The sequence below is a fragment of the Esox lucius genome, chromosome 5 (genome assembly GCF_011004845.1).
Source record: "Esox lucius isolate fEsoLuc1 chromosome 5, fEsoLuc1.pri, whole genome shotgun sequence".
NCBI lineage: Eukaryota > Metazoa > Chordata > Actinopteri > Esociformes > Esocidae > Esox > Esox lucius.
Genome location: NC_047573.1, coordinates 12,560,800 through 12,587,625, shown reverse-complemented (window position 1 = coordinate 12,587,625; position 26,826 = coordinate 12,560,800). Strand labels below are relative to the sequence as shown.

The following is a 26,826-nucleotide window of genomic DNA, read 5'->3' as shown; positions in this document are numbered from 1 at the left end:
AGTTAATTTTGGTGGTATTTTATTTTTTACATGTGCAAAGTCTCAAAATCAGACATAAATACAATGCCATTATGGTGAAAACCCATCCATTACTTTTGTGGAAAATGTCGCCAACTCACAAGTAATGTGATGATGCCTTATGGGATTTCACGTCGCTTATGAAGGCTCCATCATTGCAGATTCCCTGGAAGGGGCCACAGAAGGAACTAATTAGCCCCTACATCCTCTATAATTTTCACTCCCTCAGCTTTGGGACACTTCTGAAAATGGATGGCGGAGGCGTGCATGAACGTGCTAATGGAGGGCTGAGAGGAAGGGGATTATTTGGGATTTAGCCAATGGAAGAACCAGAGACAGTACATAAAGTGAGCAATCCGAACCAGGTCTCTATTATTTTTTATTACGCCGCGAGCGGTTGCCTGAGATCAAGAGAACTCATTGGCAAAAAAAATGAAGGTCCAACACAATGATTACATAAAAACGGTTAAAGCCCTCTCCCGAAGACGGCGCTAACCATGCAAAAACGTTTTTTGGGGGCAAGTAGAGGCATCTATCTTTCTCTATGGTCAGGATGTAGCTCCTGCCCAGGTAGAGAACAAAGATAAAGTCAAAGATCATTCGGACACTTGACACACATTGCAGAATGTAGAATTACGTCGTAAATTGTCAATACATTTAAATGGCAAGAAACTCAATGCGTAGTGACACGTTTCCTAGTCTACTATATATGCAAAGTAAAAGCCAACAGCACATATATAGATTCCTCATCATCAAATAAAACTGCAATTTGATCAGGAGAAATAATTACTTATTTGAAAATAAGTATGCATCCACCGAGTATATAGTTACCCAACGCAAAGTCTATGATTGAATCATATTCATGTCAATGTCATGAATCCTAAACGAAATAATTGGAAACTTCCCCAATTACAGAAACACGTGACTATTATGGAGAAAATAGTCCCCTGTTCAGGCTCTACGTCCTTCCGCCGTCAATGAAAATAATGTATTTTATATGCAATCATACAATGAAGGAGACATATTTAATTATATTATTTATTCATTTGTAAATGTATTCTGCATTAATTTAAGAGTTATTCGAACGGTGTTTCACCTTTATTTAAAGAACTACTTTATACTGCGGCATAACATTCTGTCAAATCGTAACCTTTTTCGATTGGAACGGAAGCCATGATGGAAGTTTGCGAGTGCAGCCTGGGACTGAGGGACGAGTCAGTAGGGAAAGGGACGTGTCAGGGAAGAACGGCAGGCGATTTATAAAATAAACCATACATATTTGCAATATTTAAGGTGGAGGCTGTCAATTACCTCTCGAATATGTTTTAGTTCTGACCACGTGGATCGTTTTGTCGGATGACATTTAAAAAAAAAAAAGAATTGACATGCTAGCTACATTACTAGCTAGCTTTAGCTATGTACGTGTGTGCAGAGTAGATCGAGTGAGTCACTATTCTGGGCAACGAACGTCTGGGAGATTTCTCTCCGCTTTTCTGGCATAATCACGGCGGCTTTGGCGAAATCAGATACTTGGTACTCTCTTGAAATACAACGGTTCGAGGGTTGGATAATTAATCATCTATTCATCTGGAGGATTTTGTTTCAAATTGGGGGATCTGGGAAGCCGGGCCTGTGGTGGAACGGAGTGAGGCCCTCCTTTATGACCCAGCAGCAGAAGTTATTCTAGCTAGCACGGCTAGCTAGTTAGCTGTCAACGTTTGACACCACCTGGATTGCGAGGGAGAAATATTGGCAGCGTTTCATACAAAGGCAACAATACTTTCTCTTAATTTAAAAACGTTAAAGACTCCTGCCACAGATATGGCTGCAATCATAAAGGAATTTGTCAGCCGAAACAAAAGGAGATACCAGGAAGATGGGTTTGACTTGGACTTAACTTGTATCCTTTTTGTTCAATGGTCGTATTAGCTAACGTTGTAGCTAGCATACCTAGCTAAATTACGTTAGCTCTTGATACTGTTAATTTATGTATCTGTATATTACCTTGCACGATGAAATACCTGTCTATTTCGTTAGCTTCCTACAAAACGTTAGTAGTAGGGTAAAAGTAGCCCGTCAGTAGTAGGTAGTCAGCGAGCATAACCGGTCATTCTACAATATACTCGCAGATCTATTGCTTTGGCTTTATAAAAGGTTTTCAGGATTCTTAACATGAATTGCAATAATAGAATGGCTAAGCTAACTGTATAGACAGACAATGATGACAGTAAGATTGGCTTGCTCACTCGTCTCTGTTCTCTTCGCTAATTATATGGGAATCTAAAATACCTGTATCACTGTTGATAGGCTTGCTAACGTTAATAATTGCAGACTAAACTAAACCGGCGACTAGTAAACTAAATAAATAATATAGCGTTATAGTGTAGTTCGTACACCGGTGTGAAGATCATCAAACATCATAGCTTGCATCAACTGAACCATTCGTGATTTAGCTAGCTAACGTCATAAGACTGATGGCTATGTCGTTAGTGTAATATGTGGCTAATGCTGTTGTAGCTAACGTTATTATTTCAAACTAATGTATCTTAAATGTTTACTCTGGTTATTTGGTTTATGTCGATTAAGTTCATGGGTTAGTTGGCTAACATAACTAGCCAGCTAACTCCTGGATGTGGAACAAAGAGATCAACCTTTTGCTACGCATTATTGAGGTCTTTTGCCTGGCCTACATATTAATATAGATGGAGCGCTATAATGGTAATGGCTCAGATTAAGATTTTTTTTACGATGATCTGTAATGCTGCTTCTGCTATCCGCTCAAATATCCAAATACGTTGAATTAGTATTAGCTTGAGGATATTGTAATAGTGTTACTTGCTAGCTAGCTAACATTAGCTCCCTAGTGGAATGTGCAAATGTAACGTTGGTCTTAGAATTAACAACGTAATCAGTAGACGATTGTCTAGCAAGCTAGATGTCTTCACTTTTTTTTATATAGTATTGAGGTTTGCTTGCATGTGTTGATTTCAGCAATGTTAAGGATGAACTGTTTAGTGAGAATGGTGTTCAGAATAGAAAATTCTGAAATGTGTTTGGGTAACCTGGGAAGATGTGTAATAGAATGGTGGAAGTGTAGCTTGCCAGATTCTCTATGCAACGCTAGTATTACACACTGTCAACCCTCTTAATGGTCCGACGGAAGCCAGACATTAAATGTATTTTAAAAATCTACTTTTGACATTCAAAAATCCCCTAATGGAATAAATTCACCAGACATTACAAACTTGGGTCTGTAGTTAATCAAATAACCTAGATCTTCTCTGCTCACCGTTAAGCCCCCCAAGTTGTGTATTTTCCCCCCAGGTACAGCTTATCTTGAATAACGCATTTTGCAAAACGAAGAGGAAGTGGGTCTACAAAAGACCCACGTTTGGAAAGTCTTTTCAATTTCTATGTTTTTTTTTTTTTTATTACATTGTGAACAGTTGGCAAAGTAAGTGGAAATTCTGTTGTATTTCAATTTTGGTTACCAGCAGACTATTCACTGTTTTGTCAAACTAATTTAAAGCACAATAGTGTTGCTAAAAGCAGGTAATGGAAGTGTGCATGCATAGAATGCACAAACAAGCCTGTTAAAGTCTGAGCTTGATTTGAGGAAGTATGGTTCAGTACAATATTAACAATTTTGGCATGTTTGTGGCTTTGGCCTTTTGATGCATGTTTATTGAACTTAGTAAAGCTCTGCCAAAACAGAACTGGCCTTTGACATAATTCTGTGAGTTAGCTAATGTATGAGTGAACCTTGGGTTTATATATTTTCGTGTGTGTGTTTATATGTATGTATATGTGTGTTTGTTTTGGTTTAACTGATGAAATTAGAACCGGAAGACCTCAAGTATAGTGAAACATGGGGTGTGGGGGATCTGCCCTCATGTAATTTTGCCGGTACATTGGAGGACAAAGTACATTTTTGTACATTGTTCGTTATTAAACGAATGTATGTGTACATGGGTATGTTTGTGTATGTAAGGGTGTGTGTATGTATTTGAATGAGATGACATCTGCCATATAATCAAACATTTCATGTGAGGTTTTTGTGTTGCCAGGCATTGTGTTGGTCAATATGATAGTGTTTGGAAGGCAGTGTAGCTGTGGTTGTTCCTATTATGTAATGATTCCAGTTCTTGGAATTGGCCTTGAAATAGTGATGAGATTTCACATCAGCAGAAATGCCTCTCCACCAGACATCAGAGGTTTAAAGATTAGCCTATAGGCCTTTACTGTTACATGCGATGCATGGTCTCCATTCAAATCATTTTGATGATCAGGGGTTTTAATAGTTGTATAGGCTGGGTGTGTCTGTAATGCATATCAGGAAAACTATAAATTATTCTCCTAAACTGTGTTGCTTGAAAATGGCATTAACCCCCTTGAAAGTCTTTGTTCTGGAACAATTAAATTGATCCCATTTAGTCTATTCATTAGTTACTGGATCTGAACTGTTTCATGTAAAGCTTTTGTCATTGCAGTTGTGTTCATAGTTTGTACATGACACACAACGTGATTTCATAGCAGTCCAAATGTTATCTACAATATCATGGGAAATGGTAGCCAATGTGATAACAGGCAAATTAAGGGTAAATAATTATAAATTTGAGCATTTTGTATTTCCTAGTAATAGCCTGATACATCTTTTAGTATGCACTGGCTAATCATAAACAGTGAATGAAAATATAAATGCACTGTGCAACAATTTGAGATTTTCCTGTGTTACTGTTCATTTAAGGGAAGGACATATGCTCTGATGCTGCTTTCAAATAGGATTTAGAGGTTTGTTTGCAATATTCTTGGGGAGAAAAAAATTAGCAAATTCTTTGTTTACTCCAATGTTTGCGGCATTTGTGTTTTATACAGACATTGTGGTAGACTGAAAATCTCAGAGGCACATTTACCACCATCCATTCATGGTTGGAGCACAGTGAGCCCAGTGTGGAGCGCAGTGCTTGTGTCAGTTAAAATTTGTTGGCTTGCTGAAAGTATGTATTACTGTTAACTTAGTCATGTGAAAAAGTACAACCACTAATTTAAGAAATGGAACTGAATGGTTAAACTTTGCAAAATGTATTCAAAATTCAACATAAATGTTATTTCAGTGTTATTACCTAGAAATATGTACTCTTCTAGCTTTAATAGATGGTGTTGCCCCCTATAGTGGCAATATCTTATATCTTTTTCTTGTAACTGTCTATCAGTCTCTTACATCACTTGGGGGGATTCTTACCCACCCCTCTTTAACACTACCCCTTCAACGTGCATACAAAGCCCCCTTTAAGTCCCCCTACAGCCTTCAATAGGTTTGAGATTTGGGCTTGGATTTGGGCCACCATTGCAAGATCCATGTTGAACCAGCTTCACCCTTTTGACAAATGGCCTCACATTCTCAAAAACGATCTTATGATTTCTTACAATATAATATTCATGGTTTTCTCTATGGCAAGTTAGCCAGGCCCTGTGGCAGCGAAGTAGCCCCAAACCATAATGCCACCTCCCCCGTGCATTGCATACATTTCTTCTGTGTAAAGGTAGTCCTTTTTGCCAAACATGGTATCTGGCATTGAGTCCAAACAACTCCACATTGATTAATCTGTTTTGGTCTTTACCCAGGTGTTGTGGTGTTTATGGTTATGCAAATGGTGCAGCACTCAAAAAGTACTATTCTTTAATTATTATTACAAACGTGTTTTCTAAATGTGGAACTGTACATTATGCCTAGCTTCACATAAAACATCTCCTTGAATCTTTTTTGTTTGTTCACGTGAGCCAATTGCATCCAAACCTTCCTCTTTCTGTAGTACCATTCCCCACTCATCTGGCACTTGTGGTACGGAGGCGTTGCTCCCATATGTTGAACAGTAAACTTATTTTCCCATGGTGGACATTGGTCGCTGTCTTCGGTTCTGAAATAATAGCATCCAGTGTGTGATGTTTAATTGACAAACTCTACTGTTGTGCATATTTGTATTTGTGCTTGGATTCTATTTTGTCATTTATAAGACTGCTTGTTTGTAGCCTATCAGCATAAGCAACATCAGGACAAACGTGAGTAGTAACATTATAGCAGCTATATCTGAAAAGGCCGGCAGCTGCGTTGAGTTTGGTTTGTAACGTTTTTATAATTCTGATTATTTTGTCAATACCGCTTTTTAGTGACTTATTTGCTGCTCCGTATTTAATCCAACAGTGCACTAAAGCAAACATCTTGACCTCCATTGATGGCTCATTGGCATATGGGATTTTAAAAAATATTTATTTCGATTAGTCAGAGAGATCAGTCATCGTAGAGGACCAAAAACATTGTTTGGAGACAGCTCTTATGTAGATTGCCAGTGGATCGACAGGGACTTCGAATTGCTTTGCTATGGCTTTGTAATCCTTCCCCGACTCATGGGCATCTATAATATTTCTGAGGCTTTCGGATTGGTATTTTTATCTTGGAATTTGTTGCCACACACCTGCATGGTTAAGAACAAACCAGAGCAAGTGTCTAATCTCTGTGGAAGACTAAACCCTCCTAAGTGTCTATATAAGGATTGTCTAATCATTTGCACAAGATTTGGTGCCCTGGATTTTCATTGCAGCCTTTTCATATGATGGTCAAATTGAGGGTGTACTAACTTTTTCACTTTAAGGAAATTGCATTTCTGTTAATTTTAATGGTGTTAATTGTTTCAAAGTAGATTGTGTATGATTAGTGGGGTTTTCCTTTATCAATGCTTTTATATTTTTGTTCAGTATACATCTATTGAATGAGTGATGCAATGAGATGATTGAATGGGATGCTTTGACACAATTTCTATTATTGTGTTTGGTGGTCTCGTATAGCCTGCTAGGTTATTTTATTTGGTTTCCGTGGGCTCTACAACAAACACCATCTGCTCCATATTATCCAGATTGTCATGTTCTCCATAACACTGTTGTGATATGCGATTTATGATGTAAGCTGTGATTCACAATCAAGGACATGTATTGTTTTGTACAATTTAAGATGTCAGTTAAATTAATTGTATGTGGGTTATTGTATTAGCCTGGATTCTTCCCTGTAGTCTCTGAACTTTCAGCTGCCAGCCACCTGGTTTCCTTGACTCCTGCTTTTAGATATTTATCCTAACATAATTGCTATGGGCTTTCCTGCTGAAAGGCTGGAGGGTGTCTACAGAAACAACATTGATGAGGTAGTACGGTAAGTAGTTCACCTTAATGTGCACGTCAGTGTCCCTATCCAAGTAATGGAACGTGAAACACTGGAAAAAGTCAGCATTAAATGAAAAGGTGGTTCACACGGTTGTTCTGACTACCCTAACTGAATCATAGCTGTACAACCTTTGCAAACCTAGAGCTATCTTTGGTCAAATGTTTTTTTTCCTCAATGGGTATCAATGAAAAGGGACACTGTTGTCGAACTGGGAATAGAATGATAGAAATGTTTTGTTGGCTTCGGAGGCTTGGGTGATGTCAACTGGAACCGAAGGGCCAACCTTCAAGCCACGTGTGCACTTAACCTGACCCTGCTTGTTGCGTCGTCCAAACAATTTCCTTCTATTTATGCAGGAAGTAGACACAGAAAGGTACAGGCCTTTGGACTGATGAAATGTTCACATAAAAAAAAAAAAAGAAAAGGCCAGCTTTAATCATTTCCTCAGAGCTGCAATTTTTAGATGTGTGAAAGAGCATGCCACAACCTGCCCTTTGGTTCAGTGCTGCAAAACTGTCCTTAACATTAGACCTTACTCAGGACATGTTTTTGTTTTGGGGCAAGCGGAATATGGGTACCATGTTCAGATGAGGAAAATTGTCCCAAAACCAAAATAACTTAATGTCTTGTACCCTGTCCTCTCAATCTCTGTGGACAGCGTCTGATTATCATTATTGTTTTGAGACCTGTGGTCTTTCAGTAACCTGCAGCATCTACCTGCTGTTTGTTAATATTTCTTACTAGTTTACATGGTTATGTTGGGATTTGGGGTTAGGTTAAATTTAGGAATAAAGCTTAGATTATTTAGGTTAGGTATAGGCTTAGGTTGCGGTTTGATTAAGGGTTAGGTAAAATAGTTATTTTTAATGGTTCCAAATTGCCAGTCCTCACCTTGATACTAACACGGGTCTACACCAGTCCTGCGCGGTTAGTTTTTTTGGAGCTGCACCTGGACCGTGTTGGCTATATCTGTTTAGAAAACCAACCTACAGAAGGCCAGATTTTTCTCCAACCCCCTAAACATCAGTTTATCATATTGTTAACTTCTATCTCCATTCAATTTGGGGGCCTTATTCTTTGAACCGTTTCACATTAAAACCCTATGTACAGTATGCATTACGCGTGTCAACCTTCCTACTAGTAAATAATGGCATTCATGTACTTGCTTCCGCTGTTTGTAGATTGTACCTCCATGATCTACTGGGCCCTTGCTCTCAAAATCCCACAATCATTCCAAAACTGGAATTTTGTTTGTTCAGCCTGTTCACAAAGGTTTGTTAACTTATACGTGTGTTATTTAAATTCTGTTCTAGTTACATTGGCTAGACATTAAAGAAGTTAGTCGTTAGTCTACCTAGTAATATATTTTGACTTTTTAAATAAAGACAAAAAAGAATTCTCCACCACTAGCCGATCTGCTAGTTAAAAGAGTCCCTTAGTTCCACTTCAGTGAATTGCGTCAACTGACCCAATGCGGGACTAGTGTGTACCTGTGTTGGTACATCTTTCTGGAGGGGACTTTGAATGTTTTTTTATAAGAATCTGTTCTGTACTTGTTTTTGGACTCATTTGATAGCCTGTCAGTGTGCTCTGTTTTTATGGCGTCCTCTAATTACACTCTATATGCTGAAGTTTAGACTAAAATCAGCAATACATTTGTTGAGGATGGCAAACTAATTATTTCCTCTCTCCACAGGTTTCTGGACTCTAAACACAAAAATCACTATAAGATTTATAATCTGTGAGTACCTTTTATAACTGACTACTTTGCTTTTGTGTATGTATGTTGTATGGTCAGTGATGGCGCATGTCGACTATTTTATTTCTGAACTTTTAGAGTCACCATGAGGTTGAGGTTTCTTACAGATGAGCCCTATATGCGTAATTATCAACCTGAATGTAAAAGTCAATCTTTAACATTCAGGGCTTCCAAGATTTTGGTCCATCAGCCACTGTGGCATGTAAATAAATCAACAGGAAACTTTTTTCTGGTCATGTATTTTTCTCCAATAATGCCATAAAACATTTATTGAATGAGTATGCTGTGTAATTTCACCTAAATAATATTTCAACCAAAATACCACAGGTAAATGAAGCTTACTGTGACAGCTAGCTAGCTAGCTTTGCTGTCAGTTGAAAAGTCTGATTTCAGTGAGTGTATGCCACTTTGATATGGACTGTATCCATTGGGGCCGTGACCATGTCATTGGGAGGATTTCATTCAGTGTCACTCACTAGCTTGAATTTTACTGGTGTAAAAACCGGACGTCTTTGCTAGCAGTTAACATTAACATTGAAAAAAAACACCATGCATGTTATTAAGACAATGTAATTAGCTATGAAATATATAGACTAAGCCTCACTGAATATGATTTTTGGGGTAAAAGTTATCTTGTGAAGACTTAACTGTGCCACTGCCGTGTTGTCTCAGATAAAATTAGGTTTGCTGTCAAGAACAATTTTAATACAATAATCCATTAACCTGTTAAATACAATGATGAATTTAATTTAGAAATATGTATTCTGGGATTAAATAAGTGTTTTAGACATCAAATGTGTTTTTCCTCATCTTGAAGGATGTTCTCTTTAAAATAACTCCATAGCAGCAAAAATAAATAAATGAAAAGCATCTCCAAAAAATAAATGGTTTTAAGTGCATATTGCACCATATGTTTGTAATAAATCTGTAATTCTGTTATGTTTGAAAGGTGCTGTTCTAAATTGCTCTGATAAATAATGAATTGTAACATTATAAAATGGTATGCTAAAATAGCCTTGTGTTAAACTGCACTTGCACTTACTTGCAAGTAGAGTAACAGAGCGCTGCTCCACAGTTCTGCATTAATATCTGTGGTGCCTGCGGTTATAGGGTCATCAAATGTTTGGATCATGGGAGGCAGGTTGAATGACATGTCTTGGTGTGATAAAAAAAATAATCTGTTACTTCTGAGTGAACTAGGAGGTGAGGTGGTATGCCTCTCAAAGTAAGTTATATTTTCAGCTGTTGGCACGCATCCCTCTATCGCTCAAACTGTGCGAAGCACTGATCTAAACCATGCCGTTTCCTCCCCTTTAAATTCCCCAAACATACAGTATCGTGTTCACTTTTCTCGTTCACCCCAAGTCATAGGGTGACTATATCCAGAGTAGGAAATAATCACCCGCAACCAGTCAAATCTGAGTACTTTTTTCCTTTGGCGCATAGATTTACCAAAAATACCCGCCACTGTGGTAGGTAGACATTAACCAAAATTATGGTTCAGAAAAATCCTCCCTAAATGTGTTAATCCTAAAAAAAAAGAATACAAATCAACTCCAATTAATCCGTCTAGTTTCTCCTTGACTCTTTGATTAGGCATTCAACCACATGTATCATGAGTGCATCACTTGGTTGGGTGGCAAGAGTGTTGGCTCAATCTGTCAGTGCATTGCAAAACAAGTGGTATTGCTCTACATATGGGCGGAGATAGGTTTCTAGCTAGCTTGTTAGCAGAAATGTGACAGCATATTGCTAGGATAAAAGGCCAGCAGTGGTAAAAGTAACATTAGCCAAAGGAAACTAACCCTATCAAAGCTTAAACTAACCCTACCCTGACTGTATCTCTCTAACCCTCATAATTTATCATTTGTTTTGGCACGTGGACCCAATTCATTAATGACATTTGTTGCAAACTGTTTTTCTTTTTATCAATTTGGTGTTTCCTCCCTGAATATATTTATGTCCAGCTATGGAACTAAATATCATCAATACTTTGAAAATGGTTATTGAAGATTTTGCATAAATCACAACTTGATCACAACCATACTTTATATCATGTTGATGTCTGAAGTAATTTAAGTTCTTGCCATGTATGAAGCCCTGTGTGACTGCCTGAATTTATCAGTGTATGTTTTAGTCTCATCTCACCAGTCATGATGTGTTGGTTTCAGAACAGGATTCACAATGATTGCTTAGCTTATGTGGCCATTGGTCAAAGAGTCCCTTTTACTAGTTTAGTGTTGGTACTTGGTCTCCTGTAAATGCGGCACAACTTTCATTGACATTTATATTGGTTTTCATCTTATACAGTGGTTGTTGTGTGCATTCTATTCATGTTGTACTTTGTGTCTAACTGGTTGGTGTATGCGTGTACAAATTGAAAGCACCGCTGCACCTTGGCCATAGCTCCACCAGTGGTATTTTCTATGGTATGCAAACATTTGAGCATGCTGCATTTACTATATAACTAACTAGATTTCCCTTCTGTGACTTATAGCTTGCCACCTTGGGTTTTGTAGATAAAATGCAACAATTAATAGCATTATATAGAACATTTGGAATCAGAGCCTGTTTAGACTAGAAACATTGTTTTAATTTCATTAAAATAACATCAGCATAATATGTAAATGCTCATCTTTATCACCCAGTAAGGTGCAACGCGGGTCAATGCACTGGATATTGCAGTGCATTGACCCGACCTGCGGGTCGTACAAACTTACAATTTTGTTTACCTGGTTACCAAAATGGTGCTGGTGATGGTAGAATTGTTGCAGTGTGAAAGATTTTTAGTTGCTTCCCTACTATTTATTTCCCCCTTCCTGATGATGATGGGTCTGGAAGGACCTACAGAACCAGACATCTTATGTCACTGCTCATTTATATCCAGTACACATTGAGGGAGACATGATCTTTAGCACCATAGTAGCTCCTTACATTTGTCTAAGGCTGATTTAATGATAAGTGCAACAGGACTTTCTGTAAGCCAATTTTGTAACTAAACAAAGGATGTTTCGTAGTTTATTCTTATACTACTTTGAAGTCATTCACGTACTTACGGCCCTAGACAATAGCATCGTTGGATTTATGTCGATTTAGTGTTGATATCCAAAAGTAATTTTGTATTGCCAGGAAATCAACCCTAAACTTGAAGGCTTAGTTTACAGATTTTATGTTTTTAGCATTATGTAAGCTATAGTATTTCAGTATATAATATACAGTGTGAACAATAGTGGAACAAAAGTCAAGTCCTGGAGTGCATTTTAGGACTTTGATTTGACTCCTTCAGTCACTTCAGTGCTTAGGCATAGAGAAGAACACTTTCTCCGCGAAAGGGAATAATCAAATGTCAAGTGCCTTTTTGGGACTATCAACAAGGCAACATGCAAACGTTTTCCTCCAAGCATTTCACAATGTTGTTTAAAACAACCCAGTGAGGTTGCGTTAATAGGGCTGTGGCCTGGTCTAAAACTGGATAAATGTACATTCAAAATACAATAGCATTTTGGAGCCAGAGACTAGCCAATAATACATTTTGGGGATATGGGCAAAAGGGCTGTAAATGCCATGTTAATGCGCTGTAGTTTATGCTTGTACAATTGCTAACAAGCTGTTTTTCTTTTTACTGTGTTGGCAAACCATAGATCCATAAAACATTTAATTTACATTAAAGGGATACTCAAGTTACTTGATATTTAAATCTCATTATCCCCTTTTAGATTGGAAGCATCATGCAGACAGTAAATTTGTCACTTACATTTCTGAGATTTGTCTTCCTAGTTGCATAGACGAGCCTGAATGAACTACACAAACCATCTCGTCTTTGGAGTCTACAAAGGGATGTCGATGCGTAAACCCTTTGCCATTTAACCTCATGTTTTGTGCTTGTATTGGAACTCATTTTAAAATCTGTGCACTGCTAGTCTTGTGTACATTACGCCTCTGAAATTCCACCAAGCCTGGTTCTCAAGGCTAATAATGCTGATGCCCATTTCTAGATCTAGTCTGCTTAATCCATATTTTAGTATGTGTGGCCACACAGCCTGTGTAGACATGCAAGACATGACATGCCTAGTCTTTGTCAGTGAGAGGAACACTGAACATGCCATTGTTGACGTAGCTAGTTTTTTTTTTTTTTTTTTACAATTATTATCACTAGTGTTGTTGGCAGGAAAAAACTAATGGGTAAGCAAAAAAACCTGAAAGGATACTTTGTGTTTAAGGTCTTAATCGGGATATTTCATATGCCGTTATTAAGGTTTTCAGTATCTTGCCTTGTCTTTCTGTGCATCGTAGCAATTCATGCCCTACATAAAAGGCAAAAAAAATAATAATACATACGATATGCCCTTTTGCAAGCTGCACAGCTTTCAGTATCGTTGTGTGGGTCTGTAAGTGTTGGAGAGAACCTTTTGATTCTATTACAGCACTCAGTCTTTTTGGGTAGGAGTCTATTAGCATGGCACATTTGACGTGGCCCCAAAGCATGATGCTGCCACCATGCTTCACTGTGGGTATGGTGTTTTTTGGGTGATGTGCAGTGTTGTTTTTGCGTCAGACATACCTTTTGGAATTTTGGCCAAAAAGTTCAACCCAGGATTCATCAGATCATAACACATTTTCCCACGTGCTTTTGGGGGCCCATTCATGAAGAATACTAGAGATAGTTGTCACATGTAGCACACAGCCAGTACTTGTCAGACATTCCTGCAGTTCCTTTAATGTTGCTGTAGACTTCTTGGAAGCCTCCCTGACCACTTCTCGTCTTCTCATAAATTTTGGAGGGACGTCCAGTTCTTGCTAATGTCTCTGTTATGCCATCTTTTCTCCAATTGATGATGACTGTCTTCTGTGTGTTCCATGGTATATCTAATGCTTTGGAAATTATTTTGTACCCTTCTCCTGACTGATATCTTTCAACAATGAGATCCCTCTAATGCTAAGGAAGAACTCTGCGGACCATGGCTTTTGCTCTGAGATGCAACTAAGAAAATGTCAGAAATCCTACTAGAACAGCTGAACTTTATTTGTGATTAATCAGTCACTTTAAATGATGGCAGGTGTGTAAGGACTTCTATTTAACATGAGTTTGAATGTAATTGGTTAATTCTGAATACAGCCACATCCCCAGTTATAAGATGGTGTGCACACCAGGTTATTGTAAGGTTTTTATTTTTCATTTTTCCCCCTGTTTGTTTTACCATTTAATTTTTCCACATTCTTTTACATCACAAAACCTGGCATTTTAACAGGGGTGTGTAGACTTTTTATAGCCACTGTATATACACTTACATGCCAGACCACTACCTCATTGTTTATAGTCGGTAGTGGCCATGTTATTCAACACTAGCCAGCAAAATAGTGCTTTCACTTACCTGGAAACATAGAGCAATAGAAGTTTCATGAAGATTAGCGATTCTGAATCCGCAGTGTATTAAGTGTTTTTTTTGTCCCCCCAGCATGTCGACACGACATTCTAAGTTGTTGGAATTCCATCGTGGCTAACTGTGCTTAAATTGGCACATTAAATCGCCTGTTGTAATGCCACCATGTATCCAACTGGAATGGTCTTACATGGTAGTGTCTCATGGGAATACAGTTTCTCCCTGGAATTTGCATGATTTTCTTTATTGTGAGGAAAAAGTAATAATAATAAATATTATTATAATAAACATTTGTTGTTGTTATCTTTTATTCTAATATTATTTATTATTATATTGAACGGTAACAACCACATTCGGCTTGATTGTTGGGCAGGTTTCCAAAATGTTGTAGCAGCCATCTCTCTGGCTCAGATTTTCCTGCTGTCCTGCTTAGCCGTTAGCTCTGAGCTTGCTACCTAGCCTTTTTCATTTCCTTGATCACCTTTCTTTGATTGTTAGTCTACTTCAAAACCAACCAGTATCCTAGAATTAAAGGGGCCACATTTATGGTTTGTACTGCACAAAAGCATAGCATAAATCCAAGCATTAATCGCCAGAAATAAATCTGTAATTAGTCGTATTAGTAATGTTCAGTTGTATCAGTTTGGGAAAAAAGTCTTCTTAGTACTGCCAGTGACTAAAGCAAGTATATCTCTCTAACTTGAACCACCCTGGACTAGTTAATAATATTCCGGTCTCATGGTAAGGAAAAACTAGACTTTTTTTTTATTCAGTCATGTAAAAGTTTGAGGCAGGATTCTACACCATGTGCTTTTAAATGATTTTGAACAGAAAGATCTAATGTGGTGCTACTTTTTTTTTTTTTCTGCGAACATGGAGTTGTTTAGTGGAGTGCGGAAATGGGCGTTGAACTCCCAGACAGTTAAGATAGGAGTGAGATTTTTTGACCATTATGCTTACATAACCTAATTTCATAATACTGTGAGTCTGAGCCGTAGATAAAAATGTCACTTCACATTGGACCTTTGTGGTCAATCAGAATATGCTTGCAAATTGTGTGTCTTACATTCGAAACATTAGAAAAAGTTTGCAAATTAAAATCTGCTGTGTAGTTGTGATCCAAGACTGTCCACTGTTTCAATTACATATCTTTGCACATTTGTGTCTCGTCTATAATACCCTGCAGATCATTATTATATCCATAACCACTTCTCAAAGAGCCAATTAAAATGTTATTTAAACTTGTTCCAACAATGTGCTTCCTTAACGTAGCCTACTGCAATCCTACAGCAGGTTCTGATTATCACACCTATTTGACTATTTAAATGTGTGTACGGTGCCTTTTGTCCTACTTAAATTATGCAGATGGTGTGTCATTGAATATCTGTCTTTACCTTTTTGAACTGTGTTGAAAAGTACATAGTCTACAAACAGCTTAATAATGCCCAAGTCATTAAGAAGGATTTTAATGAGCCACATAACACCGCTATTTATTCTTGTTGTGTAGTCTTTATTAAATGTACCTGTACACCTTTTCTATTTCTTTAAAAAGCAACAAACAAAATATTTAATACTCTTCAAAATGTTTTAAACAATGAGTCTTAAATCCACAGATAATGACGACTATAATTTGCCGTTTGAGAATCTTCCACCACCGGGACAATTATAATACTCCGTTTTTTACTTTATTAGTAGCAATAGAAGACATTTGTGTTGTTCATGTCCATTTAATAAGGAAAATCTGTCAATTTGTCACATTGCTGGTCAGTAGCTGCCATATTGTTTCACGTACTAGTCTGGAAAACAACAGTGTAGGGGTTTTTCTAGATGACAAGTTTTGTGTGCGCAGCATTTCCCCCAAAATGTTATATCCATAATGGTAGACCTTATTGGCCCTTCTGGCTAATGTTATCCTTGTAGGAGGGATGGGAGCTTTCATTGACCGGGTGTGGTCATTGGCCCTTTACCATCAAATAAATGTTCTCTCTCCTGTGGCCTCATTCATCAACTGAGTGTACAATTCACAGTTTATCAAACTCACAACTTGTACATGTTTCCTTTTAGAAATCTGCGTAATACTATATTTCTCCACATGTTGCAACCCTACCTGGAAAACACCCTTCATTTACCTTTGTGATCACAAGAATGAACTTGATCTATGGAAAAGTCAAACTGTCACTTTCTCAATGGTAGATTGTTTCGATCTACTCCTATACTACTTGCTAATTGCTATTCACCTGGACAACATTTTTCAAACACTTTAGCTTGTGTGAATGTATGATGGTTTGCATGGAGATGGGTACAGTTCTCTGTGAAGTTCAATAATCATAAATGATGACCTTTTGTTTGGGAAAATATTTACAACATTTTTGTTCTTTTGGGGGTACACTTATGAGGCTCTAGGGCCTTACCATCTAAAGGACATTTAGCATTTTTATAAACCGATCAATATACAGTATCTCACAAATGTGAGTACACTCCTCACATTTTAGCAAATATTTGATTATATTTTTTCATGTGACAAAATTGAAGAAATGACACTTTGCTACAATGTAAAGTACTGAGTGTACAGCTTGTATAAGTGTTAATTTGCTGTCCCCTCAAAATAACACAACACACAGCCATTCATGTCTAAACCACTGCCAACGAAAGTGAGTACACCCCTAAGTGAAAATGTCCAAATTGGGCCCAATTAGCCATTCCCTCCCCGGTGTCATGTGACTCATTAGTGTTACCAAGTCTCAGGTGTGAATGAGGAGCAGGTGTGTTACATTTGGTGTCATCGCTCTCACACTCCCTCATACTGGTCCCTGGAGGTTCAACATGGCACCTCATGGCAAATAACTCTCTGAGGATCTGAAAAAAATAATTGTTGCTCTACATAAAGATGGCCTAGGCTATCAGAAGATTGCCAAGTCCATGAAACTGAGCTGCAGCACGGTGGCCAAGACCATACAGCGGTTTAACAGGACAGGTTCCACACAGAACAGGCCTCGCCATGGTTGATCAGAGAAGTTGAGTGCACATGCTCAGCATCATATCCAGAGGTTGTCTTTGGGAAATAGACATATGAGTGGTACCAGCATTGCTGCAGAGGTTGAAGGGGTGGGGGGTCAGCCTGTCAGTGCTCAGACCATACACCGCACACTGCATCAAATTGGTCTGCTGTTGTCCAACAAGGTAACCCCTTCTAAAGATGATGCACAAAGCCCGCGAACAGTTTGCTTCAGACTAAGGACGTGGATTACTGGAACCATGTCCTCTGGTCTGATGAGACCAAGATACGCTTAACACCATCTGAACCAAATAAGTTTGTGTGGTTGCAACCAAGTGCGGAGTACAAAGACAAGTGTGTCTTGCCTGCAGTCAAGCATGGTGGTGGGAGTGTCATGTTCTGGGGCTGCATGAGTGCTGCCAGCACCGGGGAGCTACAGTTCATTTAGTGAACCATGAATGCCAACATGTACTGTGACATACTGAAGCTGAGCATGATCCCATCCCTTCAGAGGCTGGGCCGTAGGGCGTTATTCCAACATGATAATGACCCCAAACACACCTCCAAGACAACCACTGCTTTGCTAAAGAAGCTGAGGGTACAAGTGATGGACTGGCCAAGCCTGTCTCCAGATCTAAACCCTATTGAGCATCTGTGGGGCATCCTCAAATGGAAGGTGGAGGAGCGCAAGGTCTCTAACATCCACCAGCTCTGTGATGTCCTCATGGAGATGTGGAAGAGAGCTCCAGTGGCAACCTGTGAAGCTCTGGTGAACTCCATACCAAAGAGGGTTAAGTCAGTTCTGGAAAATAATGGTGGCCACACAAAATATTGAAACTTTGGGCCCAATTTGGGCATTTTCACTTAGGGGTGTACTCACTTTTGTTGCCAGCGTTTTAGACAATAATGGCTGTGTGTAGTGTTATTTTGAGGGGACAGCAAATTTACACTGTTATACAAGCTGTACACTCACTACTTTTACATTGTAGCAAAGTGTCATTTCTTCAGTGTTACATGAAAAGATATAATCTAATGTTTGCTAATATGTGAGGGGTGTACTCACTTTTGTGAGATACTGTATTTACAATATAATAAATTCAGTCATGCTAGATGCTGATTTGCCTAAGAACCGCAATTACAGTTTTGGCACCAGATCAGCCACAGATAGTTGCTTGAGTACAAAGTGACAAGGCAACCCCTCTTGGCCATTCCACCCCTAAAGCCGAATAGTTTTTGGTCAATATGGAATGGACCCTTGGTCTCGGGAAGCCTGAGGGTCCGTTCTTTAATTTGTCATGTAATGCGATTCAGACAATTAAGATGGTGACTGCTACTTTTGATGTTTGAAGTATTATAAACCGCGTTTTGTTTGTCCCTCTGTAGGTGCATTGAGCGACATTATGACACAACCAAATTCAACTGCCGAGGTGAGCTGTTGCATCAGTTACAACCTCCGCCACGATCATTCATTCTGTCAGTCTTGCACTCAAAACACAAATGTGCTTTGTGAGGTCCTATTTGACTTTTCTCTGTCCATCCAGTTGCACAGTATCCGTTTGAGGATCACAATCCCCCCCAGTTGGAGCTGATCAAACCGTTCTGCGAAGATCTCGATCAGTGGCTTAGTGAGGACGACAATCATGTGGCGGCGATTCACTGTAAAGCTGGAAAGGGACGCACGGGTGTCATGATCTGTGCTTACCTACTACACCGGGGCAAGTTCCTCAAAGCACAAGAAGCTCTTGACTTCTACGGCGAAGTTAGGACCAGAGACAAGAAGGTACGTTTTAATCTGGCCACCGTACTGTCATGGAAAGTAATCAATCTGTCTTCCTGTTACCTCGTTAAACCTCAAATGTTTCCTAGCTTGCTGGTCATCATAGTTGATATTTAATATTAGGCTATTCATCGTGGTAAGAATCCTCTTTATGGACAGTTTTTTTTGAGTGTTTTTGGTTTTGTTTTTCTCCAATTTCACAGGGAGTAACGATCCCCAGTCAGAGGCGGTATGTCTACTACTACAGCCACCTTTTAAAGAATCAGTTGGAGTACAAACCAGTGGCGTTGCTGTTCCACAAGATGGTGTTCGAGACGGTGCCCATGTTCAGTGGCGGAACGTGTAGTATGTACTTTTCTCCTGTCATTGGACTTGATCTTGATTCTTTCCTATATCCTCTTTACCTTGGGCACCTGCAACTGGCTTTCACTCACTTTCACAATGTGATTTTCAGTTGTTTGTCTCTCTGCTTTGCTGTGTAAACCTCTGCTTCCCTGTGTTGCTTTTTATGTGTGCCTTTTTTTCCATGCGAAGCTTACATCAACTACACTTACTATGTTGCAATGGTGAATACTGATCAAAAATAGCGTGGTGTATTTTCATGCTTTTATTTGCTCTCATCAGAGAAGAGTGGATTGATGCCTTGCTGGCTAGTCAGAAGTTTTTTAGGACCTATAAGGACCTATTCTTACCAAACCCCTTTTTCTTTGTACTTCTGTCAGGGACTGCTCTTTCTGTGTTTGGTGTTTCAGTTCTTCACTTCGTTTATCCACAGTTCTGCCACTTCACCGGTCCCTTTAGAGGACCCTGCTGTGGTTTACATTAAGGATTATTATGTTGCCTGTGGCAAGTAAACTGAACAGTTGAGCCTACTCATTGGATGTTTTTAAATAAGAACCAAACTGCAAAGAATTCCACTAGCTTACAGCAGGTCTTTCTGGTTTCATATTGTTTAAAGTCACTTTGCGGTCAATAGACAGATTTTTGTCCGGTCTGGTGAAATGACTATGTGATAAATAATTTAACAGACCAATGAAATCAAAACCTCTCGGGTAATAACAGCTGTTTTTCCCTATTCCCAGTATGAATGGGCATGATTATTCAAATATTTGATATTTGAATACGTGTGTCTTCGTTTTTGGAAGGAAATACAACATTGAAATGATTGGCCTGAACTTTTTCTAAAATCTTTTTAAATTCCGAATGAGAATCTTTTACCTATGGTAATATACCGTGGTCTTTTAGTTTGATTTACACAGCACTTCCCAAGTCCTTTTTATTACCTGGGTTCCATGAGTGTTTATTTACATTCATCAAAGGAGCTTAGTGGTGTGGTGGCCCAATCAGAAAGGTGCCGTATGTCCTGTTAGCAAAATAATGACAGTTCACTAAATCAAGTTGGAATACAATTGCTGAATTAAAATTTCAACAAATGATTTGGCTGCAGAACGCTACATAGAGTTGGTCTATAAGCAAATAACACATGGCTTGCTGGCTTGGCTAACTAGCTTCTTTAGACTTCGCCATTCCAATAAAGGCACTGTTAAGAGTAGATAAATAAGGGTTTCTTATTCCGTAATCATGTTTGGCGTGGCTACCTCTGCTTTTCAATCACTGTAAGAGAGAAGGCCAACGTGAGTAGGCCACTACTGCTCTGACATTAACGTTAGTGATAACCGATAACGTTAACGGCACAAAGCTGAGTTTTAAGGAAGCATGAAAATGATTTTATTGTGGTTAGTTAAATATAGTATTTAGGTCCCTCGTCTTTGTCATAGATAATTTTTCTGTCAGAGGTATGAAGACTTGGTGACGTATGCGATCTTGCGTCAGATATTGCTGTTAAGAAGCTATTTTTGTTCAAGTTTGACACTTTTTGTATTGTAAATAATGCAACAGTAAACATGTCCCCAATGCCTGATGTACTGCTTTATGTTCTAGCATAATGTTGTAAATCTTGGATTTCTGTGAAATGGAACATCAATCACCCACATTTAGTCAATTTTGGCAGTGAATTTGGATATTTTGTAACTTAGCGAGAGTCATATCTCGGAGCCAGATGTAATTTCTGAATCAAGACTTAAGGTGAGATGGGGGAGGTTTGTGGCCTCTTAATATCTCTGCATGGGCAATGACAAGTCTTAAGTTGGAGATAGAAATAATTTTTCAAAATTATATATATTTTTAATTTTAGAAAGCAGTTAGGAGTGGTGCTCATGGCCCAAAAATTATTTGCATCAGTCCAGTGGTCATTTGTTTTGCAAATTGCAATCCTCAATCACGAGCGCCCCAGAAACACAGCTACACAACGTTCTCTTGTTGACGTTTGTACGGTTTTGCAGCTTTTGTATGTGTCAAATGTAGAAACCGTAATCTAAATCCCAAATTAATGTTGTTTGTTTTGGTCGGGACACCCCCAACCCGCCCCCGTGTGTGTGTGTGTGTGTGTGTGTGTGTGTGTGTGTGTGTGTGTGTGTGTGTGTGTGTGTGTGTGGAAAAAAATCTAGGATCAAATAAGCAGGCAAAGAAATTCTTCAGGAAATAAAATCTAAACCAAATTTAAGATTGTTTTGTTTTATATCTTTATTTATTGAGGTGTCACTATGAATGTTATTATTAGTTTATTAACTTCTTAATGGGGAACTTGCAGTGGACGTGTTGAAACAGTCAACTGAAATGTTTCTAGGTGGTTGTATAGCATGTGTATCTACAGTATGCTTGTGTGTAGCCCTGAAGATAACCCTCCCTCTCTAAGTGCAGACCAGGGATGCAGGACTGTGTTAATCTCCTTTTCTTTCTCTAAGGGGACACTTCCGTTAAAAACAAGAGTGAGCAGATTCCACATGGTTTCAGAAAAGGGAATTGGCACTGGGGTAATAATAATCAGCTTTTCATGCAATGTTTACATTTTGACCTAAGTTGCTGTAGATAATTTATTTTGGGACGTAGAGGTTGAGCTACATGATAACTGTCAACTCTGCGCCCACACACCTCATTGGACTGATGTTAGACGAGAAGTGCTCCCTTAAATGTGCTTGGTTTTGGTCAACTCTTCTCCAAGTAGCGTCCTTATAGCATGTTACTGTCTTTTCTATATTCACCCCTTGCAGTGGTACTGTGTAATTCTGTCCCTTTCTCTTCTGTCATCTTCCTGATTTGCCTAGATGTGAATAATAAATCCCAGTTTGTAGTTGATGAGGTGGTCTGTCCACCCCGCAGGAGAGTGGCCGGTGATAACTCCTGATGTGTTCCCCCCTCAGATCCTCAGTTTGTTGTGTACCAGCTCAAGGTAAAGATCCACACTTCCAACCCCAGCAACACGAGGCGAGAGGAGAAGTATGTGTTCTTCGAGTTCCCTCAGCCATTGCCTGTGTGTGGTGACATCAAGGTGGAGTTCTTCCACAAACAGAACAAAATGATGAAGAAGGTTTGGGTCATGCTTTTGTTTCTGGATAGTATGTGTGATCGATTTTAGATTTTTATATGCATACCAAATTGTCTTGGCTTGTTCAGAGTCACTAAGAGAGATGGGAAACAGGTGTGTCCTGGTTGAGATTGTGATTCCTTGTCTTGCCTTTGATTTACCCTTGCTCCCTGCTGTACATTTTTATGTCAGGACAAGATGTTTCATTTCTGGGTGAACACCTTCTTCATCCCTGGACCAGAGGAGCATTTTGAGAAGGTTGAGAACGGCACGTTACCCAAGGAGCCGGAAGGAATCCAAACGGCAGCAGGAACGGGAGACAACGACAGGGACTACCTGATCCTCTCACTGACCAAGAATGACCTGGACAAGGCCAACAAGGATAAAGCCAACCGATATTTCTCCCCCAATTTCAAGGTCAGTCAGGTGATTGACTCTTTCTTTGATTGTGGGTGGAGGGGGGGGTCATTAATGCATGTACACGAAAGGTACCTATTGATTTGAAAATAATAAAATGTTGATTGTGTTGTGTTTTCTGGTACTGCAGGTGAAGCTGTATTTTACAAAGACTGTGGAAGACCCCTCCAACTCTGAGGCCAGCACCTCCACCTCAGTAACGCCAGACGTTAGTGACAACGAGCCGGACCACTACCGATATTCTGACACCACGGACTCAGACCCCGAGAACGAACCGTTTGACGAGGAGCAACACACACAAATTACCAAAGTGTGAGATTTATATGGAAAGTAAAAAAACGAAAAGAAAAAAACTTTAAAAAATACCGGGGGGAAATGAAAAAAAACTTGAATATAGATTGTAAAGCAAGGAGCTTTTATCCCCACCAACCAACGGCAGCAGGACATTTGCGTCACGGAGATGCCTCCAATTTTAGGAACAACAATGCTGACCAATTTATTTTTTTTCCTCTTCCGCTTCTTTGCCCCCACCCCCTTTTTATCATCCGGAAAGTATTGACACCGTTGTTGCGTGGAAAAAAGGTCAGGTAGCTGTAATGTAATATACCTTTGTGTCAAAGACTAGAGAAGATTTCCACAGTCAGGAGATGGGAGATCAGGTATATGGGAGAGGCTTATTGGAAATCTAAAGTTCGCTGCTCCATCTCCTGTGGAAACCAAGGCCAGTGCTTCTGTCACTTTCTCCCCCTTCATCCGTTGTCCTCCACCACGCCCGACTCATCCATCTACCACCCCTTCCATCCTACCTTACTGTGAATGCTTCTTGTGCTTTTTGCAGGCTGTCTCCTATGAGTTTGTGCAGTTCACCGCTGCATTTTAGAATTTCTCCAGTCGAATTATGATTACTGTTATTATTAAGCTAAAAGACATTTAACCAATGTCCATTCCTTCTACCGTTTCTGTTCAAGGTTTGCAGAAAAGCAGTATCCCATATATTGTTGATGTTTTTATGTTAGATGACACAAAACGGCAGGGAAGCCAGTGTTGCAATAATGTTAACACTATAGTTAAACAACAACCAGTGTGCATGTTATTGGAATCAATGTCCATCTTGTTTAATAAATTGTATACAATGTTTTTTCAACAAAAAAGGAGATTTCTAAAGTCATTTAAGATCTGATTGTATTTAGCCAGGAGGTCAAAAATGACATCCTTTTTTTCTCATGGTATCTGAAGGTATGATTTCAGTCCTTTTGCAAGCCATTTAGAATAGTCATGTGTTTTTATCATAGCAGTACATGGCGTTTCACCCTATTTTAACAGTAACCAGATACAGGTTTTTTTTAGCCATCACGGAGGATCATGAATTGTCATGTGCTTACAAGGGAGTAATCTGTTCCAAATGTGTAGGCCTTTCTAACATGCCGTTCGACAGCATTTATCAACACCTGCATTGATACATCTCTGTTGGGTTCCCCTCACTCTCTGCAACATTTTTGTTTTTGAGAAACTGCACTTTTTGTCAACCAGACGTGGTGGTGTGGGCCCATTTGTGAGTAGGCGTTTAGTCAGACTCTTAAATGTAATGCTTGGAAAGACACTGAGGCCACAGAGAGGTGTTGAATGTAAAGCTTTCCCATCCAGGGATGTTAATGCAGGTTTTGATCAACCCAGGAGTAGATAATATGTGAACTTAGGAGCTTGTATGGTTTCTTACTCTTGTGACGTCAGATCTTTGGCTCCTCGACTGACATGTTTGCAGCCTTATCGTACTTGGTCCAATGAGATCCGGATCACTCGTATATCTAACAAGAGGTGCTTACAAACTGCCAAACTGCATCCTTGAGATCCAGTAATGACCACGGAGCCAAGAATCTGTGCCTGTCATATGGTGCAAGTAGCTACAGTGGCATACACTACTTCTGTGTGTGAGAACTGTCAAAGTGCACGCCCATGTGCACACTTTAGTCTTCTGCATTCGCTGTCCTTTACTGGCTGGGGTGCTTATGTGTTTTTGTTTTCCTTTTAAAACAGGTGGGTCATTCCGTTGGGGAATGAGAATAGTGCAGCTACAGATTTTACAGAAAGTCTTGTGCTTCAGAAATATAAAAAGCCCTATATATGAGAATATTTAAATATGTATCATTTCTTTTCAAGCATGCCAAATTTTTTTGTAACACCTGGCGTGTGGCATGACACGGGCCAGACCAAAAATAAAATCGTCTCAGTCTCTTGGGCAGGAATCTACACTGATGGTAGTAATATAAGCTGCCTTTTCTTGTACTGTTGACATTAATGCTTCACTCTTTTCACCAACCCATCGCATATGCTGTTTTATCTTGCCTTGTTTTAGAAAGGATTCTTTCCTTGGTGTCGATTTAGGTCTCAGTTTTTTGTTGTTCTTCCCCCTTCATCCAGAAATGTACACTAGCCAAACCCATGAACACTTAATCTAGAATTCTCTTTTGTTTACATTTTATTACATCACTGAAAACCTGCCAAAAGTAAGCTTGATCTTTTTTTCTTTTTGTTTATTTTCTCTTTTTTTTTTTTTTTTTTTTATTCTTGGAGGTATTCTTTGCCTTACTTGAAGTTGACAATGCTTACTCTACAACAGCTTTGAAATCTACCATTCTGCCCAAGCACTGAATCGATAGTTCAAGTACTTATTTAAAGGTGACATTCATGGAGCAACATATTGTACTAGACTTTTGCACTGTTACAGGTTTTTGCAGGGTTTCAGTCAGTGGTCCACAGTATTTTTACCCCTGCTTCCCCTAAAGTCAAACACCTTGCAATGAGTGAACAAAGGTGGGAAAAATGGCTAGCTGTACCTAAATTCTGTATCCATGCATCCTCCATTTAAACAATGTTACTTTGACTGAAATTTAACCTTTTATACAAATAAAAATACATCTTTGGTAAAATTGAAGGAATTTGACAGTATCCATATTTATTCCGGTAAAGACACTGCAGGTAGTATTATTCTTTTTTGGCCGATAGTCTATCTGGATCATGCTTACTATTTTGGATGTTCAGCAGCTTAAGTTTAGTAATCTATTAAAGGGCATCACTTAAGGAGATATTAAGGCCACTGGCCTTCCCCTAGACATATTTAGCCCCAATTCTTGAAATATTTTGCCACAGTACCTTAACTTAAAGTACAGAAATAGTTTAGGGTGTCTTCCTAGGGAAACCTACAGGAACCTATGATGTGGCACAGGCTAAAACTTGTGTGGAGTTCACGGGCAGCATCAAAAATTTTAAGTTTAAGCTTTAAAAATAAGTAAAACCATCTTAAAGGTGCCAGTGTGTAAGTTTCATGTCACTAGTTTTTAGCTGATTTGTGCAATATGTTATAATGATGCCTGTGGTTGCCACAAAGTGCCTCTTGTTTACTGTTGAAAATAAAAGAAGTGCTTGTTAAATACTGTTCTAGAACATGTCATTCATGCATGCAGATGGAAGGGGTGCAATAAATCAAGAGGCTTTACCTGCAGATGTGTGTGGGGCTAGCAGCCTGGCTCCCACTACTCTCCGTTTATCTTTTTTCTTTCTCCCTGGCTTTAATTTTAAAGAGGTATGTAATAACCCATTCTATTTTCAGTCTTTTACAACAGCCTTATTCCATTTCAGCCTGTTTCGGATACTATTGTGCTGTGCAACAGTTGCTCTGTGTGTAATGCTATGCACTGAGAATACACAACCAACAATGTATGTAAAACTTGTACAGGTTATAATTATGCTCATACAAATCAGATGTCTGTTTATTGTATGTGTAAACTGCCCTTTATCTTAGTGTTATAAACTTCACATAAATCCAATAAAGTCTCATTCTTGTC

The 26,826-nt window shown here is 39.0% G+C and overlaps 1 protein-coding gene across 4 annotated transcripts; it reads left to right on the top strand.

Moving 5' to 3' along the window:
- The first annotated feature begins 1,166 nt into the window (after nt 1-1,166).
- Nucleotides 1,167-26,826, top strand: ptenb (phosphatase and tensin homolog B). 4 transcript variants are annotated; one of them, XM_029119910.2, is made up of 10 exons: nt 1,167-1,918; nt 7,135-7,219; nt 8,928-8,972; nt 18,750-18,793; nt 18,908-19,146; nt 19,347-19,488; nt 21,948-22,016; nt 22,404-22,570; nt 22,760-22,993; nt 23,115-26,826. In XM_029119910.2, the coding sequence occupies exons 1-10, from the start codon at nt 1,840-1,842 to the stop codon at nt 23,298-23,300; spliced, it is 1,290 nt and encodes a 429-aa protein (XP_028975743.1). In that variant the 5' UTR covers nt 1,167-1,839; the 3' UTR covers nt 23,301-26,826. The 4 variants fall into 4 exon arrangements, with proteins under 4 accessions (XP_028975743.1, XP_028975744.1, XP_019902319.2 ...); XM_020046760.3 differs by having other exon boundaries at nt 1,174-1,918; nt 22,760-22,984; XM_029119911.2 differs by lacking the exon at nt 21,948-22,016.

Coding starts and splice junctions, on each gene's coding strand:
- ptenb (XM_029119910.2), top strand. CDS start 1,840: ATGGCTGCAATCATAAAGGAATTTGTCAGCCGAAACAAAAGGAGATAC. Junction 1,919..7,134: donor GTTTGACTTGGACTTAACTT/GTATCCTTTTTG, acceptor TCCTGCTTTTAG/ATATTTATCCTAACATAATT. Junction 22,994..23,114: donor CCAATTTCAAGGTCAGTCAG/GTGATTGACTCT, acceptor CTGGTACTGCAG/GTGAAGCTGTATTTTACAAA.